Source organism: Empidonax traillii, unplaced genomic scaffold (assembly GCF_003031625.1).
Source record: "Empidonax traillii isolate 1590-97213 ecotype Southwest subspecies unplaced genomic scaffold, ASM303162v1 scaffold6:size4315531, whole genome shotgun sequence".
NCBI classification, from domain to species: domain Eukaryota; kingdom Metazoa; phylum Chordata; class Aves; order Passeriformes; family Tyrannidae; genus Empidonax; species Empidonax traillii.
This window is the reverse complement of record NW_020955199.1, coordinates 1,122,532-1,150,311: the sequence shown is the minus strand read 5'-3', so window position 1 is coordinate 1,150,311 and position 27,780 is coordinate 1,122,532. Positions and strand designations below refer to the sequence as shown.

At 37.8% G+C, this 27,780-nt stretch overlaps 1 protein-coding gene across 7 annotated transcripts; it reads left to right on the top strand.

Moving 5' to 3' along the window:
- Positions 1-256: 256 nt before the first annotated feature.
- Positions 257-24,268, top strand: KIF27 (kinesin family member 27). Of its 7 annotated transcripts, none has more exons than XM_027880342.1 (18): positions 257-364; positions 1,121-1,515; positions 3,913-4,113; positions 5,461-6,398; positions 10,296-10,436; positions 13,080-13,277; positions 13,804-13,979; positions 14,372-14,505; positions 15,027-15,182; positions 15,978-16,183; positions 17,023-17,220; positions 17,563-17,676; positions 18,756-18,932; positions 19,534-19,749; positions 20,641-20,847; positions 21,665-21,863; positions 22,319-22,483; positions 24,102-24,268. In XM_027880342.1, exons 2-18 carry the CDS (start codon positions 1,218-1,220, stop codon positions 24,167-24,169), a joined length of 3,792 nt encoding a protein of 1,263 aa, XP_027736143.1. In that variant the 5' UTR covers positions 257-364; positions 1,121-1,217; the 3' UTR covers positions 24,170-24,268. The 7 variants fall into 7 exon arrangements, with proteins under 7 accessions (XP_027736143.1, XP_027736171.1, XP_027736125.1 ...); XM_027880370.1 differs by having other exon boundaries at positions 10,293-10,436; positions 15,978-16,105; XM_027880324.1 differs by having other exon boundaries at positions 10,293-10,436.
- The last annotated feature ends 3,512 nt before the right edge of the window (positions 24,269-27,780 follow it).

Below are 27,780 nucleotides of genomic sequence, written 5' to 3'. Positions count from 1 at the left end.
GCTTACTGACCGAAGGGGCCCAAAACTGGGCAAGGAGGGAGGGAGGCAGGCAGGCAGTGGAGCGCTGCCAGTGGCGCCCGTGGCGGCCCGTCCGTGCCCGGCTCCTCCGGCCGCTGGGGGCGGTGGCGGCGCGGGCGGTGCCGACATGGCGCCGTTGCCTAGCAAGGGGCCGCAAACAGCGCGCGGAGCGCGGCCCGCCCGTCCCGCCGGCCCGGCCGCCGCTGCCGCCCTGCTCTCGCCCGCCCTCCCGCCGCACCGGCCCGGCGGCACGGCCACACGCGGCGGCAGCCAGGGGACGGCGAGCTCCGCGGCCCTTGGCGGCTCCCGACACCCAGGCGTGATCCCGTTCCCGGCTCCTTCTCAGGTTTGGAGAGGCGGCAAACACGGAGAATGTTCTGGGCCGCCCTCACAGCATCCCGGCAGTGTGTTTGCTCCTGCGCTATGGCAGGCACTCGAAGGCAAACGATGCATCCACACAGCCACACAGCCACAGTATCTCTGTGGCTTTGGCATATTGGGAATATGAAATATTCCCACATTCTTTTATAAAATAGAATCCCGTGAAATAGGGTTTCCCTCCCACGTATGTGCTTAAAGATGGAGATTAAAATCAGAGGAATGCTTTACATGTAGTAACTAGATACATTAAAATCACACTTCATTCACAGGTAGCACAACTTCTTTCTCTATGCGTGTGGAGTTACAAGTGTTTGGTGCTTCATAAGTGGAAGAGAGTTTTAAAACTCAGGTGTATACATACAACTTTTGGAGTAAAAGGTTCTGTTCAACTGATTTATGGTGCCTATGCAGTATGAATGCAGGAATAGGAAAGTGAGAGGATTCATTACAAGCATTTTCTTTATCAACAGTGTCTATTAACAAGCTCGTACAATATCGTTGCTTCATATGGCTGTGTTATGTTCAAATAGAAAATCAGGCAACTCTCAGACTTAAGTCTGCTAGCTTGGAAATTAACAGATTAAACAGTTACTTGTAGAGCTACCTTTTTATCGGGTATTTTTCAAGATTGTAATGGCACTTACTTTAAGAAATGTCAACTTTCTATTTCAGGAAATTAATTCTTATTTATTATATAATGTGGAAAACTTTTTTTTCTTAGTTGCAGACAACTGAGAATAATGTGAACAAAGCAGTAGTAAGAGATTTCTTGCTGACTATGTGAACACTGAGTGGGAAGCACAGGGCTGGAGTCTGGCATGGAGGAGATCCCAGTTAAAGTTGCAGTCCGAGTCAGACCTCTGCTTTCCAAAGAAATACTTCATAACCACCAAGTGTGTGTCAGATTAGTCCCAAATGCAAAACAAATTATCATTGGAAAGGACCATGTCTTCACTTTTGATTTTGTATTTGGCAAAAGCTCAACCCAAGAAGAAGTTTATACTGTTTGCATTAAGCCTCTTCTAGTGTCTCTGACTGAGGGATACAATGCTACAGTGTTTGCATATGGACAGACTGGTTCTGGGAAGACTTACACCATCGGCGGTGACCACATTGGTAGGTTATTTTTTTAAACTGGTCAACAGTGTGTTTGTGCAAGTTAAATGTTTACTACACAGTAGATGATGTGGTGGAATTTTAAGGGTTAATGAAAAAAAGGTGTAGTAAGAAAAAAACCTTCCAAATTTATGTGATTATTTTATGTGATTAATTACACTGTTCTAAAGCCTTATCCATAAATTAGGCTATATCAAAAATATCTAAGAAAAAAAAATTGCTCTTTCATACTCCACATTTTAAAATGCAACTTAAACTAGAATTTGTTTCTGAAATGCAGTGTTTTTCGAGTTTTTCCTGTGTTTATCTTACCTTGAAAATTCATGCATTAGGTACTTAATTGTTTGCTTGCTCACTCTGTGTTGCCTTTGTTTGTTTGGGTTTTTTTAAGAGACATTTCTGTGACATCAAAGAAATTTATTTAATTGATTTAATTCTTCCAAGTGGATATAAATAGATTATTCTGAATCTCTTGCTGGGTATTAAAATTTTCCTTTTATTTAGAGTGATAGAACCACACAATCATTTAGATTGGAAAAGACCCGTAAGACCATAAAGTCCAGCCATTAACCCATCACCACTAAGTCCACAATTAAGCCTGTTTCAATGATTGATCACTCTTTCCATGGAGAAATTTTTTCTAATATCCAATCTAAAGCTTCCCCTGGTGCACATTGAGGCTATTTCCTCTTGTCCTGTCACTTGTTACCTGGGAGAAGAGGCTGACCCCCACCTGGCTACATCCTCCCTACAGGTGGTTTGTAGAGAGCAATAAGGTCACCTCTGAGCCTCTTTTTCTCCAAACTAAATCACCCCAGCTCCCTCAGCCACTCCTCACAGGACTTGTGCTCCAGTCCCTTCACCAGCCTTGCTGCCTTTCTCTAAACATGCTCCAGCACCTCAATGTCTTCCTTGAAGTGAGGGCCCCAGAACGGAACACAGAATTTGCCGTGTGGCCTCACCAGTGCCGAGTACAGAGGGACGATCCCTGCCTTGGTCCTGCTGGCCACACTATTGCTGATACAAGCCTTCTTGGCCACCTGGGCACTGCTGACTCATGTTCAGCTGCTCTCAACCTTTTCTGCCAGGCAGCTTTCCAGCTACAAGCTGGGGTAAGAACAGCTGGATGGTGATGTTGTGACTCGAGGGCCAGACCTGGCACTGGGCCTTGTTGAACTTCGTACCATTGTCTTCTTTATTCTGCTTACTGTTGTAACATCATTTGTATTCCCTCCATTAGCAGTTATTTAATGTTCCTCTAAGTAGCATTGCTAGCCAAATTGTTTAGGTAGTGAGTGCCACAATCTAAGGCTGTTCATAGCTCAGGAATGACAGCCTTTTAGTTTTACAAATATATTTACTAAATTCATAGTTACATATGACCAACCCTTTAGATTTTTGGTGAAAAAATTCTTGGTATCATCTCATAGTTTCCATATTCTTGAATAAAGAACACAAATTAATAATGGAAGCATTGCCCTACTCTGAATACTTAAAAGACAAAAATAGAGTTTGGTGTTAGTGTTCCATGTCTACTTGGAAAAAATAGGAAATTACTGTAAATATGGGTAATAAATTTTGTCTCACCAAGGTACTGATGATTTTTTTTTTTATTTAAGTAGAATTTATAGTTTCTCAAACCCTTGAGATCTTGTCACTGCCAACCCTAATGAGTAAGGATAAAGAAGAAATCTGTACTCTAAGGAGTATAGCTTTAAAACAGACTCCATATTTGTCATAACTTTCAGGACTATAACATGTAATTTAGAACTTAACTTTGCATCCTAATAATGGATGTAAACAAATACTCTGCCCCACAGAAAAAATAAATATTTACAAAAATCCTTGTGAACACTGTGCTTTTCAGAGTTTTTTAGAATCACAGAATCATAGAATCAGCCAGGTTGGAAAGACCTCTGAGATCAAGTCCAACCCTTGATCTAACACTGCCATGGTTACTAGACCATGGCACTGACTGCCACATCCAGTCTCATCTTAAAAACCTCTAGGGACCGTGAATCAACCACCTCCCTGGGCAGCCCATTCCAATGCCTGATTACTCTCCCTGTAAAAAATTTCTTCCTAATATCCAACCTAAACCTCCCCTGGCAGAGCATGAGACCATGCCCTATTGTCTTACTGATAGTTGCCTGGGAAAAGAGACCGACCCCAACCTGGCTACAACCTCCTCTCAGGTTGTTGTAGAGAGTGATGAGGTCTCCCCTGAGCCTCCTGTTCTCCAGGCTAAACACCACCAGCTCCCTCAGTCTCTCTTCATAGAACTTGTGTTCTAGAATGTTGAGACCAAATCTCTCAGACTTCTCTCAATTTTCAGTCCTTGTAATTTATGTGACAGAATAACTGGAAGCCTCTGTGACATTTGTGCTTGTATTTTAGCATCAGTTGCAGTGGATGAAAAAGGCATAATCCCACGAGCTATTCAGGAATTATTTCAGCATATTTCTGAAAACCGTAATATTAACTTCTATGTGAAAGTATCTTATATAGAGGTATACAAGGAAGAACTTCGAGATTTGTTGGAGCTGGAGACCTCTGTGAAAGAATTACATATCCGAGAAGATGAGAAGGGAAATACAGGTAGGATTTCAGCTCTAAAATTTGATATGTTGGGTTTCAGATGTCTCTCCAAGTTATTCTTGCCTTCTCATGAAATGCTCATTCATTACTAATGCTAATAGTTCAAGTTTCAGAATATAAAGTCAATTTAACTTATTTGAAGCAGTTTTGAGGTTTGATACTTGTGTGTAATACAGATGTATCTATGTGGATGGGAATGGCAACAAATGATAAAGTAAATTTGCAACTATTGCTTCTGCAAATTTTGTCAAGAAATAGTGTGTGATTGTTCACTGGAATAAGTATTTTAAGATTAAACCATTGCTTCTCCCTTCAAAGTTGTAATTGTTAACACCCCTTTATTGTAAATATCTGCCCTCTTTTCACTATAAAATGAGTGGAAGAGACCTCTTCATTAAGAGGAGTAGGTATTTTTGTAGTAGTAGATATTTTTGGAGGCTTTGAGATTAACGCCCTTTAGATACCTTTTTCATCACAGGAAAATGCTAGACAAATCCGCATCAGAGATAGTTTATTCTCAAACTGTATTATCTGTTTTAGGTTTGGCTTTTGTTTGTTTGTTTATATTTTAATTGTTGTGTTTACTGATGTTATATTGTTTTTCTGAGCTTCACGGTTTTCTTGTCTGTAACTGGAAGAAGGCACTAATTTAGCACAAATCTTGCAGACAATGTAATTGCTTCAAAATGATCCCACACTACATGTTACCGTATTTCTCTTCTTCAGTACAGTTTGAGTCAGCTTCAATAGACTGTGCTAGGACATTTTCCATCATTAATTTAAAGAAAAATATGACAAAAAATATGGTCGGTAGGAGTATTTGGTAGAAGTACACTTCTACTTTGTTAGGTTGCTGGCAGATACCTATCCCAAAGACCCAACTATCCAAGCTATTTAGGATAGACATTCTTTTCTTACCACAGGCCAGGAATCATTTTTACTAAAAATCTTATTGGTTTTAGTATTATTTCTTTTTTAAACTGGCAAAATATCCTTTGAGCTGACTTTGGTCATACTTTTTCCAGCTAGCACTAGACTGTGAATTGTGTAAGGCAATGTGCAATGTGTAAATGAGTCGTGTCTTGTGTCTAAGATACTATTTCAAATGCTATGACACAATTAAATATATCCATATATTAAATATCTGCAGGGTTCAGATGTGTTGCACCTCATGCTTTTCACATATTGGTGTCTTCTTTTTCTATAGCTATATGCTATGACCTCCTAATAATGCAGGAGGCTTGTATGTTTCTCTAATATGTATTTATAGTTATTACTGTAAACTCTTGCTGAAGACTTTAGAATTAATTGGATTATTCTTGCTTTCACCTGTTTCGGTGTTTGAAGTGATTGTTGGCGCTAAAGAATTCCAAGTAGAATGTGCAGATGAAGTGATAAGCCTGCTGGAAAGTGGCAATGCAGCTCGTCACACAGGCACAACACAGATGAATGAGCACTCTAGTCGATCTCATGCCATTTTTACCATCAGTATTTGTCAGAAGCAATATGCAGAGTCTCAAAAAAATACTGACGCTGCACGGGATTTGATTGCTTCGAAGTTTCATTTTGTGGATTTGGCAGGATCAGAGAGGGTAGCAAAAACTGGAAATACTGGTGAACGCTTCAAAGAATCAATTCAGATCAACAGTGGTCTCTTGGCCTTGGGAAATGTCATCAGTGCCCTTGGAGACCCAAAAAGGAAAAGTGTACATATTCCATACAGGGATGCTAAAATCACTCGTATTTTGAAGGACTCCCTTGGAGGAAATGCCAAGACTGTTATGATAACATGTATAAGTCCATCCTCACTGGACTTTGATGAATCTTTAAATTCCCTTAAATATGCCAACAGAGCCAAAAACATTAGAAATAAACCGGTAGTAAATTACAACCCTGAAAAATGCCGGATTGATGAAATGGAACTTGAAATCAGATTGCTTCGGGACGCTTTGCAGAACCAGCAGGGCAGTAATCAGTATTTACACAACTTAAATGAAGAAAAACCTCATATCAGTTCACTCGAGGAGCAGCTCACCCGTCTTCAGGCTCAATATTTCAGTTACAGAAATTGTGTAGATGAAGCCTTCCGCTTTCTACTTGATTTGAATGATGACGTTAGCTTAAGAAGAAGTCAGCGGGACAGGTTGCAGAGCTGGATTGCTATGGTACAGAAAGTAAGGAAGGAAGCTCTCATCGTCCAGGAAACTGACACAGAAACTGAGACTGGCCCACAGCCACATCATGTAACAATTCTTCAGCTAAAGAAGGAACTAAAGAAATGCCAGGTATTTAATTATAAGTTCATTATTTAAATAACTAAGTGAAAAAGCAATCTGCCAAAACTTGAATTCAAGTCTGAAATATGTATAAAGATGTCACCTGACAGTTTGACAATTTAAACTTAATTTGCAATTTTGTATCATTTTGTTTGGCTAATCTCTGGGACATAGGTTTATTTTAATGGATCATGGAAAACACAGTCATCCTAATGATGACAGAGGTAAGTAAAAGTAATGGCTAATCAGTTTCAAGATGACTCTGGGGCTGAGCTGTTTCATCTGATAGATTTTTATTTTTAGCTATGCTGATATGCTAGGTCTGCCTGGGATGAAGTTAATTTCTTTGTAGCAGCTCTTAGAGTCCCATGTTTTAGATCTGTAACCAATAAAATGCTGATAACACACTAATGTTTTAGGTCTTGCTAAACAGTGTTTGCACAGCAACAGGCATTCTCTGTTTCTGGCTCTGCAACCCTGGTGAATAGGGTTTCCACACATATTGTGTGGAAACAAATGTCCCAAACTATCTAAAGAGATATTTCATGTCATACAACATCATGCTCAGCAATAAAAAGGGAGAATAGAATGTTTAGGGAGATTAGCTGTATTTTACCTGGGAACTGATTGAGCATCAGTCAGCCTTGGGAGGTGGTGGGTGATGGCCTTTGTGTCATTTGTTTTCTTTTACTTTCTCTCCTCCACTTCACCTTCACTTACTGAACGGTTTTTGTTTTGACACAGAAATTTTCTTGCTTTCATTCTTCCTTTGCTCTTCCCCCATCCCATTGGGGGTGGGGAGGAAAGAGAGAGAGCATTGGTGTGTGCTTAGCTACTTACTGAGGTTAACGCACAACAGTCTTTTTTGGCACCCAATCTGTGGCTGAAGGCCTTCAAGATAATAACAGATTTGATTTGAGTGTGCTAGATTAAACTTTTAGCTGTTACACCCGTTGTTATTTGAGTGAGTGCTACAGGTCACAAAGCTGTATATCTGCTTTGGGTGCTGACTTGTGTGTTTCCTTGAATAATAACATGCTTGATTCCTTTCTAGCTGTACAACAGCCTTCAGGAGACATTAATGACTGTTTTCAGATTTTCCTCGTTTTTGTGCTGTTTATCACTCTGTTTTCCATGGGAGGCCTATGAAAAACACATCAGCCATCAGCCTAATTTGGTATTTGAGTCTTGCACTGGGGGTGTTCCAGTACACCAAGAACCAGCAACTATACTTTTCCCCTCTTCTCTGAGAGACATTTTGTGGAGAGAGGGAAAAATGACATTTATCCCTTCCTCTCCTCCAGGATAGTTTTTTGATAGCCTTGAAGCCTATCTAATTTCCTTCAGTATCCTCTTATAACTAGACTGTTTATAGTGATGTGTTGTGATCCTGATTTCGATTATTGTTCATAAGGTTAAAGAGCTTACTGGGGATGCCACACAGGAACATTCTCTAAGGTGATTGATCCCTGGGGTATCAGTGTGTATGGGAGGAGTTAGGAAGGTGCATAGGGTCACTGCTGCCTCTGACAGCTTGGGATTTCATGCCTGAACAGGCTTATTAACCCATCAGACTAATACATCATTTGAAGGAGGGGAGGTGAAACACAGTGACTTGAAAAGCTGTGTCAGACCTGGCCCATGCCTTTGTAGTCATTGTCCAGTGCTCTTAGAAATGCAAGAGGTTTTCCTGATCTAAAAGCCCACAAACAGGCATTGAGGAGGTCTCTTGCTCTGAGGCCACACAAACAAAACACTAAACCAGAGACTGAACCCTCAGCTCTAATAATCGTTCCTGTAGTCAAGAAGAAACAGTGGAGGCAGAGGTCAGCTTAGTAAGAGAAGCATCATCTCCTGCTCAGAGGAGGAGAGAGGAAGAATCAGAAGAGGCAGCCTGTTCTGCAGCAGGACAGGAAAGCAAAGAAACAGAAATAATAAAGAGCTGGAAGATACTTGATCCCTATCCACGACCAAGCTGCAAGATGAGCGTAAAGATTTTGTCTGACAGCAAGAGGAGCTAACTGCTACCTGTTTGCTCCAGAGATGCAGTAGTAAGGTTAACACTCTGGAACTAGAAGGTAGGGAAACAGCAACTGGGATCCATTGCTGGGGACTGTGGGATTGACAGAGGGATCAGAAGAGGGTCAGCCACCTGCAGCCTCCAATGGTGACTCTTATTGAGCTTTTCCTAACCTGTATTTCTTCAGCAATATTCTCACAAAAAAATTCCTGTATTTAATTTTCATTACCCTGCCTTTAAATAACTGAGTTTCTAAATTATTTACAGATTTCTTTGTGTAATCAGTTTTCTAACACTTACTTTTGTGTTAAGTATCAACTCTTGCTTTTTGGTGGCATCATATTTCTTTATGGTTTTCTAGCTGAGGTGAGAATTTCAAAACAAGATATGTGAGTCTTAACATGCAGATGTCCCATAAAGGTCCCTACCTGTTGCTAGTTCTAATTAGCTGTTTCTCAGACAGCAGAAAGTAGTCCCAGGCAATGACCTATGGGGAGAAGAGCTCTCAGCCTTCTCAAGCATGATAATGTCTCCTGGCAGAACTGAAACATGATCAAATAAATAAATCTTCTTGAGAACAGCCCCATATACATTTAGGAAGTCCAAATTTTGGATAAGCTGAGTTAAAATGTTGATTATGAATAACAAAGTGTAAGAAATAGTGCAGATTATTGTATGATAAACAGTCTCAAATTAATTTTATAACTTTAAACAACTGTAAACTAGTTGGAAACTGAAGTTCTGACATAAGATGAATGCTAGAAAAACTAATTTGAGTCTGTTGTGTAGTGGAAGGAGACAGTGCTCCAACAAGTTAGAATTTTGTAACATCAACCCAGTTTTAGTTTGCACACCAAACTGCCATGTCTGTAGACTGTTATCAGGCAATTGCATAAACAAATGTTGTCTTTTCTTTGTTCTCAAGCAATCTAAGTCACAACTTTTTCCTTACTTCTTGATTGCCCTCTGTGGCTTATTTTAACCCCCTGTTTCCAGGTTCAAAACAGTGTAAGAGCTTAGCTTAAACTTAAATTTCCCCAGGAGAATATGCCATCCACAGCCAGGAGGAGATGGTTAAGGAAAGGCTAAAATATCTGAGACAGCACAGATTGTAGAGCAGCATTTATGTATGGCAGATTTAATAGCTAATAGTGGACCCATTCTTGCGTGTACATACCCTTTTCTTTTCTAACAGCTATGATTGCCTGTATAATACTGTCTTACACGAAATTAAAATACTGGCATAGTGAATTGGTCATAGCTAACAGCCAAACTAATTTGTGCCTCCACCAGCAGGACTCATGGAGGAAAAAAATAGGAAGAACGGGAATGAGAAGATGTGTGGGTTGACATTGTATTTCAATATTTTGCATTTGGCTTCTACAGGCTTCCTGGAAGAGTAACATTTGGAAGTCTCCTTCAATCAGTATTGGATTATTCATTCACAAGAACACCTGAAGAAGTATTTTTACAGTTTCTTTAAGCTGTTATCTGAGTTTCAGAATGAGAGCAGCTGTTCTTATTTTTTCATTTGACGGAGGTATTAATCACAAGATGCTGAGATCTTGTGTCTGCATGTAACAGCGCGCTAAGGAGAATAATTGAATTCAGATATATATTTCAGTAAAGGAGGTTTGGTTATGAGTAAATTATTCCCACTGGAAGAATGAAACTTGTCAGAACAAAATCAATAGATGAAGTGAAAAAGTAACTGGTAGGAATGGCAGATAACCACTTAGACAATTTGCCATACATACTTCAAAATTTTGCAGTTCTGATCATGGCTTTTAACAACAAATGAGGTTTTCATTTATTTTGATTCATTTTCCAACTTTTCCATTTTCTTCCCTTTTCCCCAGCTGAACTTTTCTTGTATTATCTAGCAGGCACTAGTTATGGATGAAGAAGTATTCAGTCAGAAGGATCGTGAAGTGGAGACACTACAGAATCAGATAAAGACATTACTACAGGAAAATGAAGAACAACTGGAATCTTTAAAGGAGGCTCAAGAAACACATAGATTACAGGTATTTTTCCACTGGTACACATGTATCTGTATTGAACCCTCCTTCCACTGCGTGAATTCATTCAACAGGTCCCTGTATTTTTTTTTTTTACTTAACTACCAGTCAATATTAGAAACATTTTGATTGAATTAGAGCTGTATCACTTAATGAGTTGGGTTCATCCTCTGGGTGAACCACAATAATGTGATTCCTGAAGTCTGTATAACCTGAGATGAATCATTCACTCTCTCCATGCTTCCTGAAGCATAACACATAGCCCTCTCCCCAGATGTGTATTATTGTTAAGTAGTTTCAGGACAAGTAATGAATTAGAATTTGAAAGACTTTGAAAGATTCTTTAGACTCTAAAAATTACTGTAAAGGTCCTACAGAATGCCTTAATTGAAAGACTGCATAGAAACTTATTTTGTTATAGCTTTATTAAGAATTAGAGTATTATTCCCTTTTGACTTTGTAAGCCAGAATTCCATCCTAACTTTCTGATCTTTCACTAATAGAGAAAACTGAATGACATAATGGAAAGTGACATAGTGACAAAGAGGATGCTTGTCTCTTTCCTTCTTGTCCTTGCTAATGGAATTAAGATGGCTTTCATGTGCCTAACATTTTAAGATCAAGAAGACCACAGATAGAATAGTTAACATTTTCCTGGTGTTGCCTGTGACATGGATGTCAGATAAATTATTATATAACTTTTTTAAAAGAGAAAAGCATAAACATGGATAGCTAGTGCTCTTCTCCTTATTATACTTTTTCTCCTTTTTCCTCTTCTTTAATGATGGCTTGGGGATAGTCAATGAATGAAAGGTAAGTATACTAGTCATCATCTTTTTCTTTCTTCTGTCACTGTCTTTCTTTTCTGTCACCTTTGCTTATATTTTTATTTTAAACCTGTACACCATAGTGTCAACTAACACTGTGATAATGCATATATAAATTCTGGAGGATATAAGGTAATTAACTGAATCTGTAACAGTGTAGGTAAAAGATCATGACTCTTTCAGTATCAGAGACAGCAGAGAAGCTTGGGAGCTTTCAAGCACCATTTTGGTATTTATTTCACTAAACTACCATTTCTATGTAAAAACAGATAGAATAATGAAAATCAAGTACTTTTGTCAAATATTTTAATTTGTATTCACAGGAATATGTAATTTAATGATACATAATAGAATAAAAACTTTAAAAGTAACAAGTATTAGTTTGTAAACATACATATTTATGACTTGGGTGTTACACTGTGGGGTTGTATGTACAATACTATCAGGGACAAAGATTCTTAAAAGGGTTAAATAATAGCTTCTAGTTAATCAGTTAGCTGTTGCTGCTTCCAAAATTATAATAAATGTGATATTCATACATATATTCTACTTCCTATGACATAGGAATAATATTTATTGTATTCCAAAACAATGTCAATATGTAAGGCATTGTGTAGGGGTTAACAGCGGGTCTGTTAGCTCCCTGGAAGAGGAGATTGACTTGGGAAACTTTCAAGTGTGGCCTTGAAAATAAGTAAGTTTTACCATAGGCTAATTGGGGAGTAAGGGTGGACTGTGAGATTTGGTATGTAAGAACCGCAGGCTTGTCCTTGGACATCTCCAGGTGTCTCACAATTGCTGCCAAGTGTATCAGTAATGATGAGTGGCCAATTAGGATGTTGTTGCTTGCTTGCTACTTGCTTGCTGCTTGCTCGCTGCTTGCTTGCTGCTATTTGACAGGGATATTAAAAGAGCTGGGATTTTTAATAAGGGAGGCCTTTTCTTATGTTGCCCTGAATCAGCCTTCTTGTGTGTATTTTATTGGACCATCATGACGTAACGGCAACAGCACTGTATGTTTGTGTTTGGAAGGAACTTCCAGTCTAAGAGAACAACATAAGAATGAATAGAAACTTTTACTCAAATTGGGAGAACGCAAAGTGTATCATGAGCTATTCTTCAATTTTTCTATTGTTGCAAGGCCAGATTTTAAATTTTTTTAAAAAAAGAGTCAAAAGGAAGAGAGTGAATTGAAAATGTATATAGTCTTGGCCTTGTGGATAAATCAGTTTAGATAACATAAATACTTTTGAACAACGTACAGCAAATGCTGTAGGAGAAGCAGATAAGATCTCCAAACTATCATTATCAACAAAAGCTGAGGCTGGGTGGAAGAAAAAAGCAGCAAGTGATCCTAGGATCACGTACATGTTTATGTTTATTTATACAAATAATCTTTAAAGTGGAAGTGCTCAAAGAGGAAGAGGAAGCCCATATACATGTTTAATTCATAAGACTCAGACCATGTGTTTCATTTGAACATTTCTGTTGAACTCCCCTTTCTCCATAAACACCTATATAAAGGAAGTTTGAGCTGCTAATTATGTTGTCCACCTCTCACTAGATGCCTAGATAGGCTCATGTAACTTAACTGGGATAGATTTTTCTTTAAAAAAAGTGTCTAAAATTTATTGGTGTTGTTATGTGAGTTGATTGATGATATGTCATAGCATTTTCGATTTTTTACAGAATTTGCCTGTGCCTGGCAGAATAATTTAGGGTCAGTGAGTGATTTACAAGATTCATGACCTTTGTATGGAATTTAGAAATGGTAAATATGATACAGAGCTCACTTTTGCTTTGTTTTTTTTTTTCTCATGAGACTGAGAAAATGGTAGAACAGCAAATGCTTATTGATCAGCTAAAAGAGAAATTAGAGAAGATTACAGATGTGAAAACTTTGGATACCTCAAGTGCTTGTGAAGATGGGCCAACATTTGCAAGGAGGCCCTACAGTGTCCCACTCACAAAAAATCTGCTACACTTCCTTCACCCACCTTCAGGTACAGAGACCCAAAAGGTAAGGTCTACCCAAATGTTACATTTTTTCCCCTCTGCTTTGTAATGCTTATGGGCAAATAATTAGCCATGACATGACAGTAGCTTTCTCAGATACTGCTTAGCTTCTCATTAAAGACTCTGAAAAATTATTGTCTTGCAACAATCGCTATGCCATAATTAGCCAAAATATTCAGACTTAAAATTCCTACTTACAAGTGCTAAGGCTCTAATATTTTCTGGTGTTTTTCTGGGCATTTTGAGGCTTCAAATACAAAACATTAACAAACATGAATTATTATTTTTACCACTATATTGAATATGTGGAATAACAAGTTGCTAACAGTGCCTTCTTTCACATTTGAAGCTCTTGCAAAACTTTGTTACAAAGGTATTCAGAGTTATTAGGGAAAACCTCTAATTTTGCTTACAAGTTCAGGTGATGTCAGAATTTTAAATTGAAATATTTTTTTAAAAATCTCAGTAAAAAATTACTAAATTGTTACAGCTGTTTTTACCCATCACTATTTTTGTGTGCTTTCTGGCAGGTGCATACCGGCCCCCGTGCCTTCTCACTGGACAGGATAATGGCAGAATTCCATGCTCGCAGACAGATGATACTGAGCAAAATAGAAGATCAGGATAAAGTCCTTCACTGCCACCTCTCTGATCAGAGTGATGAAGAGGAAGAAAATACAGGCAGCAAAGAGAAAACCTCATTTAAGTAATTTTTTGTTGTTCTATAACTTTTGTTACAGACAAATCTATAGGTATAAAGGTAGAATTACTGCCTGATCCTGCCATGATATGAGACCGTCTGTAATGTTACTTGTGGTAAACTTGTGGGACCAATGGGGGCATATTGCAAAATAAGTTTAATAAACATAAGTTTAACAAAGATTGCATAATCCTTGGTTTGAGGCCGGAGTCTACCATGAAGATTGGGGAATGGGGTGGGGATGATGTGTCTGTGGGTGGTGTGGAGCATAGATGGGAAAGAAGGTATAAATGCCATGTTAAGTTTGGAATTCTCCTCTGTTAGGATCATATAATTTGCATGAAACAAATTATATCCCTGTGTATTTGCAGTTTAGCATGTTTATCATTCTTCCTTAGGCATTCCATAAACCAAACATGGACACAAAATCAGGTTTCTCTGTGCTCTCCTCCTGATCTAAGTGATGTGAAATGTCAAATAAACAAGCCTGGTTTATCCAACAAATTTGCACTACAGATTGACACAGCCACAGGTAAAATGGAAGTCATAAGAGCAAATCTTATTACAGTATCAGCATATGCAAGAATGTCTTTAGCACGTGTAACTATTTTTTCCAGCAAAATGTGTGTATTTGATACAAATATTTTTTTACTTACAGCTCAATGTAGGCTTTCAAGATTCTATTCTTCTTTCCCTTTCTGAAACTGATGTCAGTAGCTTTAGTGTTTACGTAATATTTGTCATCCAGAAAGCTAGTTAGATATAATCCTTGTACTTCTTCAATGAAACAAAGTGGATTCTCTTATCTTACCAGAAATGCACTGAAATGCTTTCAGAAATAGTTTTCCTCACATTTAGAATCTTGAAGTGCATATGTTTCTTTTTGTGTTTAGACACATAGCAGGGAGAAGACTGTTGGTGCTATTCTCTCCTGTTGATTCTTATACTTCATGTGGAAGCACTCCCCACAGATAGTGTTCCAGAGCAGTACCTTTTGGATACAGCATGTATTCCAGATTTTTTATCTTCATTTTGCTTTGGTTTTTTTTCAAGGTGAAGAGATTGACAGCCTCCAGAAAATTCATGGTTTTAACATGCAGAATTTGAAGATCTCAGAGTTGAGATTCACTGAGGCCAAGCAAAAAATAAGAGAACTTGCACTTAATATCAAAAGGAAAGAGGAACTTATTAAGGAATTAGTAAGAACAGGTAACTGGCTACTATAGGGATAATTGGAGTGAAGATATTTAGAATCAAAAGAAAAGCCACAAAAAACTTGAAGTCCTGCATGTCTTAATTTTTACATAACTATGTAAGCTCAGTGCTACTGATCTCTTCATGGATATCTATTTGTCATATGTTGTCTGGGATAGGAGAGAAAATACATCGCTGTATCATCTGTATTTTATCACAGTAGAGAAACAGGAGTTGGAAGTGGATGAGGGAAAATGTCAGTGTCCCTGTTAGCCTACGTGGCTTACACATCTGTCTTTGCTCAGCTCCTTCAATCACACTCCTCTCCTATGCTTTCCTTCTCTTGCCAGTGTCTTTTGGCACTGAGGAAGATTCTGTGCCCCACCGCCAATTGCCCAAACGGGACAAGTCACAGAGTAGAAACACTATCCAAGGTTTTTTTCTAATTATTAAGCTTAAAGCTGAGTAATAAACAAATGGCATATTCTGGAAAAAAACCCACACAGATTTAGGAAATACAGGGATCCATTTTGGCAACACTACAATAGGCAGAAGAATTTAACTTTGGTGGTCAGGTGGCACTTTATTTGGTAACAGGTGACTTGTGAAAAAGTCATATATAAGACCCCTTCCTTTATGTCCATTTCAGAGTTACAAAGGAACTGCATGTTCCTTTAGTGTTGGAAATTGTATCAGAAATTACCGATTTAGCCAGAACAAAGTAAGGAATGATTCAGCTACAAAACTGAGTATTACATTTCAACTGATTATCTTGTAGGTTTTAAACTATTTGAATATGCTGTCTTTAAGGTAAGGATGCTCAGTCTGTAAGTAGGCAATATTCTTTGAAGATAACTAAACTGGAGCAAGAAACTGAGCAGGCCAAAATGGAACTGGCTGAAACACAAAAGCAGCTTCAGGAGCTGGACAGTAAAGAGGTGAGAGACGTTCCTGAGAAAGTCAAGTTACAAAAAGAGTTCCAGAAGAAGATGGATGCAGCTAAGATGAAAGTGCAGGTATTTCTGATCTGTATCTCTAAAATATCTGTATCTCTATCTCCTTGTCATATCTGAACCTTAACACTTTGCTTGTAAAATTCTCACCTGTTTCGCACATTTAGAAGTTGGCTGGATTGAGGTAGCTAATAAAAACTTAATACGATTATACTCAGAATGCTATTTAACATATACATGGTTAGATACATACAATATTTTCTTGGTAGGTAAGAAGCCATAAAAGAAGTGGGAGATATAGGATGTCCATACACCATTGTATGTAGTATCATAAAAGAACCTATACGAGGAGTCTATTATAAATTTATTACCTGTCATAAATAAAATCAATGTTTTATGAAAATACAATATAAATTCCAACTCTAAGTAAATTCATTTGATAGTTTCCAAGACCAGGCCCAGTACAGCCATACTTGTTTGACACTGACCTTCTATTTTTAAGTTCTGTTACGCCTAAGTTTAAATTCTGTGTAGGACCAGCTTAGGTGCTCTGTGCCTCGATCCTAGAATGGTAGTCAGAAATTTCATGTGGAAAAAAGTAGTTGGCTTGTGGGCCTGAGCTCAGAACCAGCATTCTGGTACCGTTATGTCTCTGCACATTTTCTAGAGCTGTTAGATTTTATTACTTTCACTGTACTGCTAGGCATGAACTGTATTTTACCTTTTTTTTCTGCCTGTGCAACTTTACCAGATAGCTCAGAAATCACAGGAATATCAAGTGATTGTTTGGGTGGAAGTTAGTAAGTCTTGCTGACTCTAAAAATTCAGTAAAATAAAGACTGAAGTTGAATCTTAGTTATAAGTTTTCCTGGTATTAACTAAAATTTGACATGAACATTCAGACCTTACAGAAGAAGCAGCAAGACATTAAGAATTTGGCTTCCTTATCTAACCAAAGTGTGAGAGAAGCAACAGAACTTGAGCAGAATGTGGCTCAGATGAAGCATCAGCAATCCCAGATGCAGAAGAGACTGTATGAGGAGAGTGAAAAAAAGAAGCAACTAGAAGTGGAACTTCAGCAGAACCAGCAACAAATTAAGGCAGGATTTTTCCTGTTTCTTTATGACAAAGAATGAGACACCCTGCTTCCTCAAAGACAATAAACTATACCGTCAGGCTTTCAAATATTTTCAGTAATAACTTAATAACTTTCTTGACAAATGCACTTAAGATTTTGTCTATAAACATTTTCACATAAATCTTCAGTTTGCCTTTTGCTTTCAGCTTTTTTTTTTTCCATTTTATTACATGATGTCCAGTTCTGAATAGCAATTTTACAGATAAATTTAGGGTCAGTATTTCAGATTATATACTTATGTGAACTCTGACATTAAATGCATTTGACTGATGCAGGAGGAATGGTGTTTTTTGTTTGTTCATAGGAACTTCAACTTAAGATGGAGCAACAACAGAAGATCCTTGAGCTGAAGGATAAAGAAATTGCTGATTTCAAAAAGAAGAAAAATAACTCTATGGGAACTCCACAGAAACTACAGGTAGTTAATCTATTCCAAATATGTGTGAGCCCTGATATAAAATAATCTTTTTTCACCCCTAGTCATATATCTTTGTGAACTATTTGGAAAAAGAGTGCTCCATCATAGTTTTGTCTTCTTTTTTGCTGTAGCAAAAAATGGCAATATAGTCTAGCATCTCTTTTACTCTTTTTGAATGAAAGAAAGAAAGAAAGGAGGGCCTTAAAAGTCCTTTTTTTTTCTCCCAACAATTTGTCAAAAATGCTGATTCAGAGACCCAAGAGTTCAACAAGTTTGGCTTTCTAGTAGGTTTGAGGGTGATCTTGTTGTGCAATGTTATAAATGCTCCATGGGTTGTTTGGACATTTTATTTTGTTAGGTTTTCTACTCTGACATAAATTACTGTGATCTCTGATTTTAGTTGTTCGTAACACGGCTAGAAAAGTATGTATTCTATGCAGTGGTGCCACCTACATTATTTCAATGCGGACACTGGAACCTGAGTTACCTAAAGTCTTTAAAGGTGAAGAGAAGTTTTAAAAGTTAAATAAATGCAACTGTTAAACCCTGCCAGGAATATATCCACTGATAAACTGTGCTTTCAGAATAAATTTTTAATGGACCACACTAACAAGATCAGAGATGCCATTTACTGTCTTTAATTCTTTCAACATCACAATTTCTTGTCACCTAATGTTTTTTCCACAAAGAGCTGCTCTTGGGCAACTATAATGCAATGATGATGGGCTAGCTGACCTCTCAGGGTACCTTCTAAACCTATTTGCTGTGCTTAGGTAGATGACATCTATTTATATAACTGTTCTAAGAAGAAAAATATCTTTTACTTAAATGCATCTGATACAAATTTGTTTATATGAGATGTAGCAATATAACATTGCTGAGTTCCTTGTTAAGTCAGTCCAGTTTTTTTATTATTTTTAATTAAGATATTGTAGCAGAATTAAAGTTAACATTAGAAATGTCAATGTCTGCTACAGCTTTATCCTTTATCAGTAATTATAGAAAAGGTAAATATAATAATAAAATTCTGAACCAAAAGGTCCTGGCTAATGCTCTCTGGATCTCTATTGAAACTTTAGAAATTAGAAGAGCAAAAGAAGTGGTTGGACGAAGAAATGGAAAGAATTCTTCAACAACACCAACAGTTAGCAGAACTAGAAGAAGATTTAAAGAAAAGAGAAGCCATTGTAGCCAAAAAAGAAGCGTTATTACAAGAGAAAAGCCACCTGGAAATCAAGAAACTGAGATCTAGCCAGGTAATTTAAGAAAATTAGGGCGGGGGGGAGGGGCAGGGAAGACAGACAAGATAGTAGAGGAGGCTCAAGTCAAGTGACCAGTGTCTTTAAAGGTGATGTAGATATCGTGTGGCTTGACCAATCAACACTTAAAATATAAATAACACAGACAATCATTTTTAATCACTTTTTCTCCCTGAAATTGCAAATCAAACCAAACCAAACAGTTCTGTACTGTGGAGTTCTGTTAATGCAGAGCATTAACTAATATATCCATGATATCTTATTATTTATGAATATGACTCAGTCCTTTTGCAAGCTAGAGAACATGACAGGGAGATACCTTGCAATATTTATTTTTCAGTAGCAAAACTGAATTGAGCTTGAAGTATTGTCACTTATAATGACTAGTCCCTTTAATTTTTAGTATGTAGAAAACTGCACCTTGAGTGGTTTTGTTTTCTTTCATCTTTTGTGTATCTTATGGTAGCTGTCTGCTCAAAATAAATGGGGTTCCACTACAAGAAGCAAGCAATTTTATCACTTTAGTTTCACTTATTTTTTTCTTATTCAAAGGGAGTATCTCAATCCTATATCTGTGGTTGCTGTGGGTTTTTTTTAGGCATTAAACAAAGACAGTATGAAATTGTCTACTCGCTTAACTATACTGGATCAGGAGCTGTGTGATAAAAGTATGGAGCTTCAGAGCAGCACCACTGAAGACAAGACAGACATTTTGGAAAAAATTCAGGTTCTCCACGTGGAAAGGGATCAGCTGCTCAGAAAGAGAAACAGTGTGGATGAGAAACTGAGAGATGGTAAAGTGTTGTCAGCTGAAGTAAGTAAGCACCTCTGAGATAAATATTGGTTTTAGCTAGTGTTGGATAATAAGGCATTCCAATCAGAACCCAAAATGTCTCCAAATATTAGGGGTTAGAACTAAGGAACTGAGGCTGGGCATTTTTGTAAAGAGCAGTGTTAGAATACTGCTGTGATAGCACCAATTACATGCTGGTGAACGAAGTTGAGGTTCAGAGAGACTTAATTCAGATAAGTGGCCTGCCAAGTCTACTGGTCTAAGAATCATATGAGCATAAGGGAACTAGAAGATCATGAGTTTATCACAGGCAGGTATTTTAATGTCATGACACAGAACAAGCAATGTGCTCACATAATGACATCCCCTGAATATTTTCATAGAATTTTGTGGAATAACAAACTTGACCTGAAGGACTCCATATTTTTACAGCAAAAATAAGTCATATTACCTGGATGGCCCACACTTGAGTTGACTGAAATCATTATGCTGAAGATGTAAGAAATCTGAGTGCTTCAGGCCACACATTTCTGCCACTTCCCTACACAAGTTTTGGTCAACAAACTCCTTACTGACCTGTAAAAACTACCATAACAAAAAAAGAAAAATAAAAAAAAAATAGCAGAAGTCAAACTATAGTGAGGATGAGGAAAGGATAAAAAGGGGAAACATGACATCTGGTTTTCATCTGATCAATCTCTGTATTGTGGTAGTAGTACTATGTCAGAAAAAGACAAATGTTCTAGACTTGCACTCTACCTCTTGTTTTTCCTGACCCATTGTCTGTGCTACTATCACTTCTTCTTACCCTTAAGTTTAGTTTTGTTCTTGAGAGTGAAGTTAAAGATGTCTTGAAAGAATAATTCTAAGCTTTTTTTCTTAAAAAAAAATCTCACGCATGTTTCTCTGTAGGAAGAACATGTCCTTTTCCAGCTAGAAGAAGGAATTGAAGTTCTGGAGGCTGCTATTGATTACAAGAATGAAAGTATTTATAATCGCCAGCACTTGCTTAGGTCCTCTTCTCAGAGTCTTTCACAGAGTGAGAATAACGTAATAGGGAAACTAGTTTCCCTGTCTGCTGCTGAGCTCAGAGCTATTATCATCAGTTATTTCAACAAGGTTTGTTTTGGCTAATAAATAATATTTTATCCCATTTTATATTATTGTTCTACAAAATGAAGTGGTAGCAAGAAGTAAAAGTAAATTTAGGAAACTTTTGGTGAAAATCTCTTCAGGTTACATAGATCTGCTATTAATTCAAGTATTTTTAATTTTTATGTTAATGTAAATAATATACTTGTGTGTTAACTTTGTATATCTTGTTTTGAGGTCATTAGCTTGAAAGGTGCAGCAAATCTGGGTATTTCCTTCCCCCTTTCTGTGTTGCTAACTTTCAGAGCAGCAGCATATTTAAGTAGTGGTGTTGTTTTGGAATTCTTCCCAACTGCAGGCTTTTAGAAAGCTTCATAAAGCTTAGGCTAATATTTCTATTTTTTTTTTTTTTCTAAATTCAGTATGAACTAGTTTTGCATACACTTCCTGCAGTGTGTACAGCTACATACTGAAGAATTATTCTGATATCTGGAAACATATAAATGAAATGCATTAGGATATGGTGTGTCTTTGTGACCTTGGATGATTTTGTAAATAAGTTGTCTGCGGGATACAAGTTGGAAGTTTTTCAGAATCAGGAAAGCCCTGTTGTTTCAGTTTAAATTTTGTATAGGGTATTAAAAAATCCACTAGTCCATGTGATCAAAATGTGCACAGTCCAGTTCTAAAGTGTCAACTGGTAGCAATGGCAAGTCTGTTTCCAGCATAAGCTTAATGGCTTGTAGAGATCATTGGTTTTGTATGTTTTCATCTATTACGCTGAAGGGTAAAAGGTTTTCTTAAAATGCTTTGATAAATCAAAATAAGTGTATTTCTTTCTTAGATCGTTGGCCTACGTGAGTCTGAACGAAAATTACAACTGCAGATTGAAGAACAGGAAATGAAGGCCATGGACCGAGAAAACATAATACGCGAATTAGAATCAGCGCTTGGACACATCAAGTCACAGTGTGACAGGCAGCTCACCCTCCAGCGCAAAGAACACCAGAAAAAATTACAGTTGCTATTGCATAATTTCACAGGTATCTGCTGCTTGAAAGGGACCATACAGCAAGTATTGTCTTCAGTCACTACATAGAAATACTGTATTCCAACTGAAAAAATATAAGAATAAGGTTCAGAGATATATTTTGGCTGTCACTAATTCTGATGTCATGTAGGATGCCGAGGAACAGACACATGGTGTGTGCGTGAGCGGAAAACTGAATCTTTTTTAAAGAAGTATCAGAATTCTTGTATTCTCCTACTGAATTTACTGATACTGGAAAGTAGAAATATACTGCTCCTGCTGATCTTAATCTTCTATATGCTATTAAAACTGACAAGAAGGGTTGACATGGCCTTTTTGATCCTGTGTCATTCTAGTTAAAATGTGCACATTGCAAGCAAAGTGCCATCAAGATACAAGACATACTCTATCTAGCTCGGCATCTTGATTTCTGACATTTGGTTCTTAAACTAGTTTTATTTCTCCTAGAACAAGACAGTGAAGGTATTGCAGAAACCTTGAAAGGGTATGAAGTAAAAGTCCAGCAACTGGAAAAGGAATTATTTTTCTATAAGAAAACCAGCAGAGAGATGAAGAAGAAATTGAAGGGCCTTTTCGGAGAGTCATCCCATCAAATATTGTCATCCAGTAAATGTGAGCATATTATCTGAAAATGTTCATGCAGTTGTCAGTAGACTATCTGAAGAGTAGTGAACATACAGAAGTATATCAGATAGCTGTAAGTGTCATTTTTTTTCTGAACTAACTGTTCTTCAGGAATATATTACACGTCTCAGTTTCATGGGAGAGACAACACTGATTTATAGCTTTGGCAGTGGTATGACAGTGGTTTAAATTTTTGTTCTGTTTTCCCTGGATTTTAATATAATTTCAGCATCTACAACCTAAAATTATTATGGTTAAGACAAAGGAATTTTGCTATCTGAAAGAGTCTGAATGGTATTTTAAATAACGCCTTTGTTATATATCATGCACTTTATATATAAAAAGTTACTCTACGATTGTCAATGAAAACTTCCATGCTTTCACTTACTAACTAGTTGGTTACTTACTAAATCTGAAAGAGAGGATTTACATACTTGTAGGGAAAAAAAAGTGCTTTCTAATGTGATTCTCTGCTTTGACATAAAAAACCCTCAACCAACTGAAAACAACCAAAAAACACCAACAGTTGCTATAAGTTTTTAATTGTTCTTTGTCCTACCTGCCAGAATCCAAACCTACAACAGAGCTCTTCACATGGAGGTGAAAAGAAGATTCAACTTCATAGCTGTTTCGGTTGCCTCATACCTCTCAATGACACCACAATACCTCTCATGCACAATGCAGCCTTCTTGGCCCATGTTTCTTTCTCCTTGATGCTCAGCAAGATTGGTCCTTCCTCCAATTAATGCTTCTGTTTCTTTACACTCTGACAATGCTGTGCCTTCTACAAAGAGATGCCAACCACTTCCCTGCTACTCCCAGAGTGAATTAAGTCTTGGATCTTGCCCTCTGGGCAACACATTCGTTACCATAAAGAACATCATCAAACTATGAACATGAACATGAACATTCCAGAGACTGGATTACAAATGAGGTGGGAAAGACTATTTTGTGTCTAGTATACAAAGAAGCATGTAGTTCAGGACAGTATATCCATGTCCTGAATATCACAGGAAAACACCTATCCCAGGCAAATTGTAACAACAGAAGGAAGGGAGGTGATGGCTGTGAATTTCCAAATTTTTCAAATGCATATATTTGCAAGTTTTATAAGAAATACTCTGTATTTAGTTATTTTTCTTTTCAATACATTTTGAGGCATGTTGCTATATCATACAATAAGAACACTTTATAATTTGTTACTATGCTTTAGAAATAATAAAATCCCTTTGTGCATATTGCCGTCAAATTTGCAGAATGTGTTTTGTGTGTTGTACTAGTATAATTGCTGACTTTTTTCCAATGTATGAATAATTTCAATTTGTGTCATGGTTCAGTCACTTCAAGACTGCCTACTAGGATACAAGTTAGAATGGTAAGGTTTTTATTAACAGCATCTTCTCAGATGAGAGTAATGGCTAATACCTCTGATGTTTTTGTAGATGGCAAACTCTTTGAACAGAAAGGACAAAATGTGAGGTGCTGATAATTTCTTACCATGTTCATGTTACAAGTTACTGATGCTATAAAACCATATTGACTACCTATGGCAGGCACTCAGAAGAGTAACTTTCAGCTATTTATCTCCTGATAAATATCATTTTAGATAACAGTGCTGGTGATGAGTTATCCTGTCAAGAGGAAGCAGAAATTGCTTCTGAAGATTTCAAGTGAAAACAGCTATTAAAAGTTCTTATATTTATTAACTACTTCTTTAAAGCATCAGAAAACTCCCAATCTGTTAGCCTGCTCACTGTACTTCAAGCAAAGAACAAAAATAGTAATAAACTAATTTAATATAATTCTATGCTGCTTTACTGGATTTTCTTAGAATGTCAATTCCTCGAAATTTTTGGGGGGGTTTTGCTTTAGATACTATCTATACACTGCTATAATGGACTGAAAATAGGGCAAGAGATTTTTCTAGCTAGTCTGGTGTGTAGGAATACCATGTAACTGTTAATGAACAAACCCTTCTGTTCCTGCTGTGTTTTAGCATATGGTGAATCTGATTTCCTATTTCAGCTATATGTAATAGGAGAAGACATAACAAAATACAGGACTCCATTCTTGTTACACTGCAGCTTTAAAGGAACTTCTCTTAGTTGTGACGAAATACTGATTTTTTTCACCACTTCAACATTGGACTGAATCTACAAAAATTCCTAGCAATATGTAGCTCATAAATGCAAGGAAAGATGAGTAGAATTTAAAAACAAATAGGATGAAGATAGGTAGTTGGTAACAATAGTTTGTGGGTGCCCCATCCCTGGAAGTGTTCAAGGCCAGGTTGAACAGGGCTTTGAGCAACCTGACCTAGTGAAAGATGTCCCTGCCCATGGCAGGGGGGTAGACTTACATGTTGAAAGGTCCCTTCTGACCAAAACCATTCTACAATTCTAAGATTCTATTATCTGTATGCTGTTCATACCTACATGAGTTTCAGCTGCAAAATGTAGGCACTGACATATACAAATACCATGGCTAAAAAAAAGATCTTCCCTACCTGTTAGGTTTGGAGAGTGCCCTATGTTGTTCTTCAGAGCTTGCCTAGCAGTAAACGATTCCTTTTGTGCTAAAAAGACCAAGCTCAAATATTTCTTTTATCCCATGTTAACTGTGAATGCAATATGCTATAGAAATGCAGAATCGTTTGTGTAGCATTGAATGCAGTGTCAAATCCTGGGTCTTACTTATTTGGGGATAGTTCTCAAAGTGGAACATTGCAGAAGTACAAGTAGGAGCTGGCTAACTAGAAACAGATTAGAAAATCTCTGACCCAGGGAGCAAGCAGAGAACACAGAAGTTAGAGGGAAGGAACCAGAGAAGAGACTAAGTAAGAAACAAAGCAAAACACCCATAGGTCTAAAACCTACCCTTTGTTTTTGTTGTTGTTGTTTTGTGGTTTTGTTTTTTTCTGGCCAACTCTTTGAAAATTATTTCCAAATACCGTATCTTCAGGATGGTACTAGCACCACTTTTCAGTACTGTGAGCACTGTAACCACACAGAATAGGGTGTGCATAATCTTATCCTGAGAGACAGAACACTACGGGGTGACATGAAGTAATCTGTTTTGTTATCAATCTGATTCAAACTAAAACCCCTTTATTTGGGGAGGTGCAACTTTTCATTATCTGCTGTCCCACAGGAAATATTTTACCAAGAGTTACAAGACCAAGACTTATTTCTAATCAAATCATTGGTGCCCATAACTTTGACATGTGACTTCTTTTCCCACATATTTGTATCTGCAAGAAATTTTGCATTAGGAAATCCAGAATATCTGTCTTTTCCCAAAATCTAATCAACCTGTTTCAAGATATCATTAAATCACTAGATATTTAGAGAGAATAATTTGATGAATTGCTTCAGTTGTCTAACATCGAAAATCCAAAGGACTTCTGCTGCAGCCGAATTCAATTCCTTGTAGCATTGCAACTGATGTGGGAAAAGAACAAGTGTGACCAAAGAAAGGCTTAGCACATAAATATGCATGGAATAAGTTTTGTGTGAAACAAACAAAACCTCTAGAACAGGCAAAACCTGGAATTGCCTTCAGCCAGTCTTTGGTATTCCTATTTTAAAAGTCTCGGCAAGTCTTACATTCCTTTACTAAAAATGTCAGAGGGTTGGAGCCTACCATGCTGTATTACCCTTTTTTTAGTACCAGCTGAACAAATCTACTGAGAGCTTCCAAGAAGTCTACTTGAGTAGTCCAAGAGCAGACCAAACCAGAAAATCATATGATTCAGGCTACTGTTTAAGCAAAAAAGGACATTTGAGTCTAGAATTCAAAGCTACACATATATTTTAAAACAAAACAGTAACAGACATCTTGAATTTCCTGAGAAATAGGCATATTTGGGAAGAATACCTGACTTGGTGATATGAGGTTTGATTTGTGATTGAAGTTTTTTGGTGCAAGTTTGAGGAAAATCTGATTCCCAGCTATGGACCACTTCTGTAGCAACATTTTTAAAGTAGTAAATGTTTAGTATTTATTGCCTTTCTGCTTCTGCCAAATACCTTAAATGCATCAGGTGTTGATTTATTTCATTCATGTAGGTTCACAAACTGTGCCAAGTTAGTTTTCTTGAGTCTTCCAACACCAAGGCCCTCCAAGTCATGTCAGGTCCCCTGTTGTGTTACAGACCGGGACTCCTGCAAACCGCAGCTGCACTGTGGGCACCAGCACTCCCAGCTCCTGCCTGGGAGACTCCTGGTGACCTTCCCTGTCCATTTACTGAAAATCCAAAGCATGTGCCCCCTGCATCTGGCAATAAATGCTAAGCTTCCCATGGCTTGTGTCAGTGAGGGACTGAGCTGCCTGTGGGATGGGAGGGCCTGGCACAGCAGGAGAAGGGCGGCTGCAAGTGGGCGGTTTGTGTTGCTCAACAAAATCACCAGCAAAGGTATTGGCAAAGGCAGATTTATAGAAAAACAGAATATTCTGAGTTAGAAGGGACACTGTAGTGGTTTTGAATCTAGGCCTTCCTTGGTGATCAGGTTGTAACCAAGGAACCAAGGTCATGTTCCCAGTATTCCATACGATTTTACGTAAGCAAGAGTATAATTAAGGAGAGAGAGAGGAAGCTCTCGCTCTCTTTCTTCCGGCAGACCCAAGGTGGAGGTAGCTCTGCTGTCGCTCTGCCCGGGTGAGGGAGTGAGGCCTGACGTGTCTGGTTGGCCTTGAGAGGCGGACAGTGCTGTGGTAGCTGTGTGGTGTGGCTCGCTTCCTTTCGAGGGGAGTATTTAACTTTTTGTCCCTTTTTTGTCCCTTTTGTATCCCTTTTTGTCCCTTTTTCCCTTTTCCCTTTCCCTTCCCTTTTCCCTTTTGGGGAGTTCCCTTTGATTAGTAGTGTGTATATAGTTTTCTTTATATATATATATATATATATATAAATCTTCCATTTGAAATTTATTCGGTTTGGGTTCTTTTGGTTTTTTTTCAGTCGGCTGGGAGAAAGGGAGGGGGAAGGTTTTGTCTCCAGGGTCCAGGCACTTGGCTGGGAGCCAAGTCCAACCTGGAACATTTTTTGGAGGTTCCACCGAGATTACCAGTAGGTTGTTTTGGTAACAATTTCTGGGCAGGTGGCCAAGTTCTGCCAAACATTGCCTTTGTTTGGGAACAGTGCTGGGATTGCAGCCAAGAGGGATTTGTTTATATAAATATACCTCTTGTTTAAGAACAGTGAGGACAACGTATAAATAATGGCCACTTTCCTAATTTTCAATGTGCTTTTAGCAGCTTTTGCACCTGTTTCACGTTACTACATGTAGGAC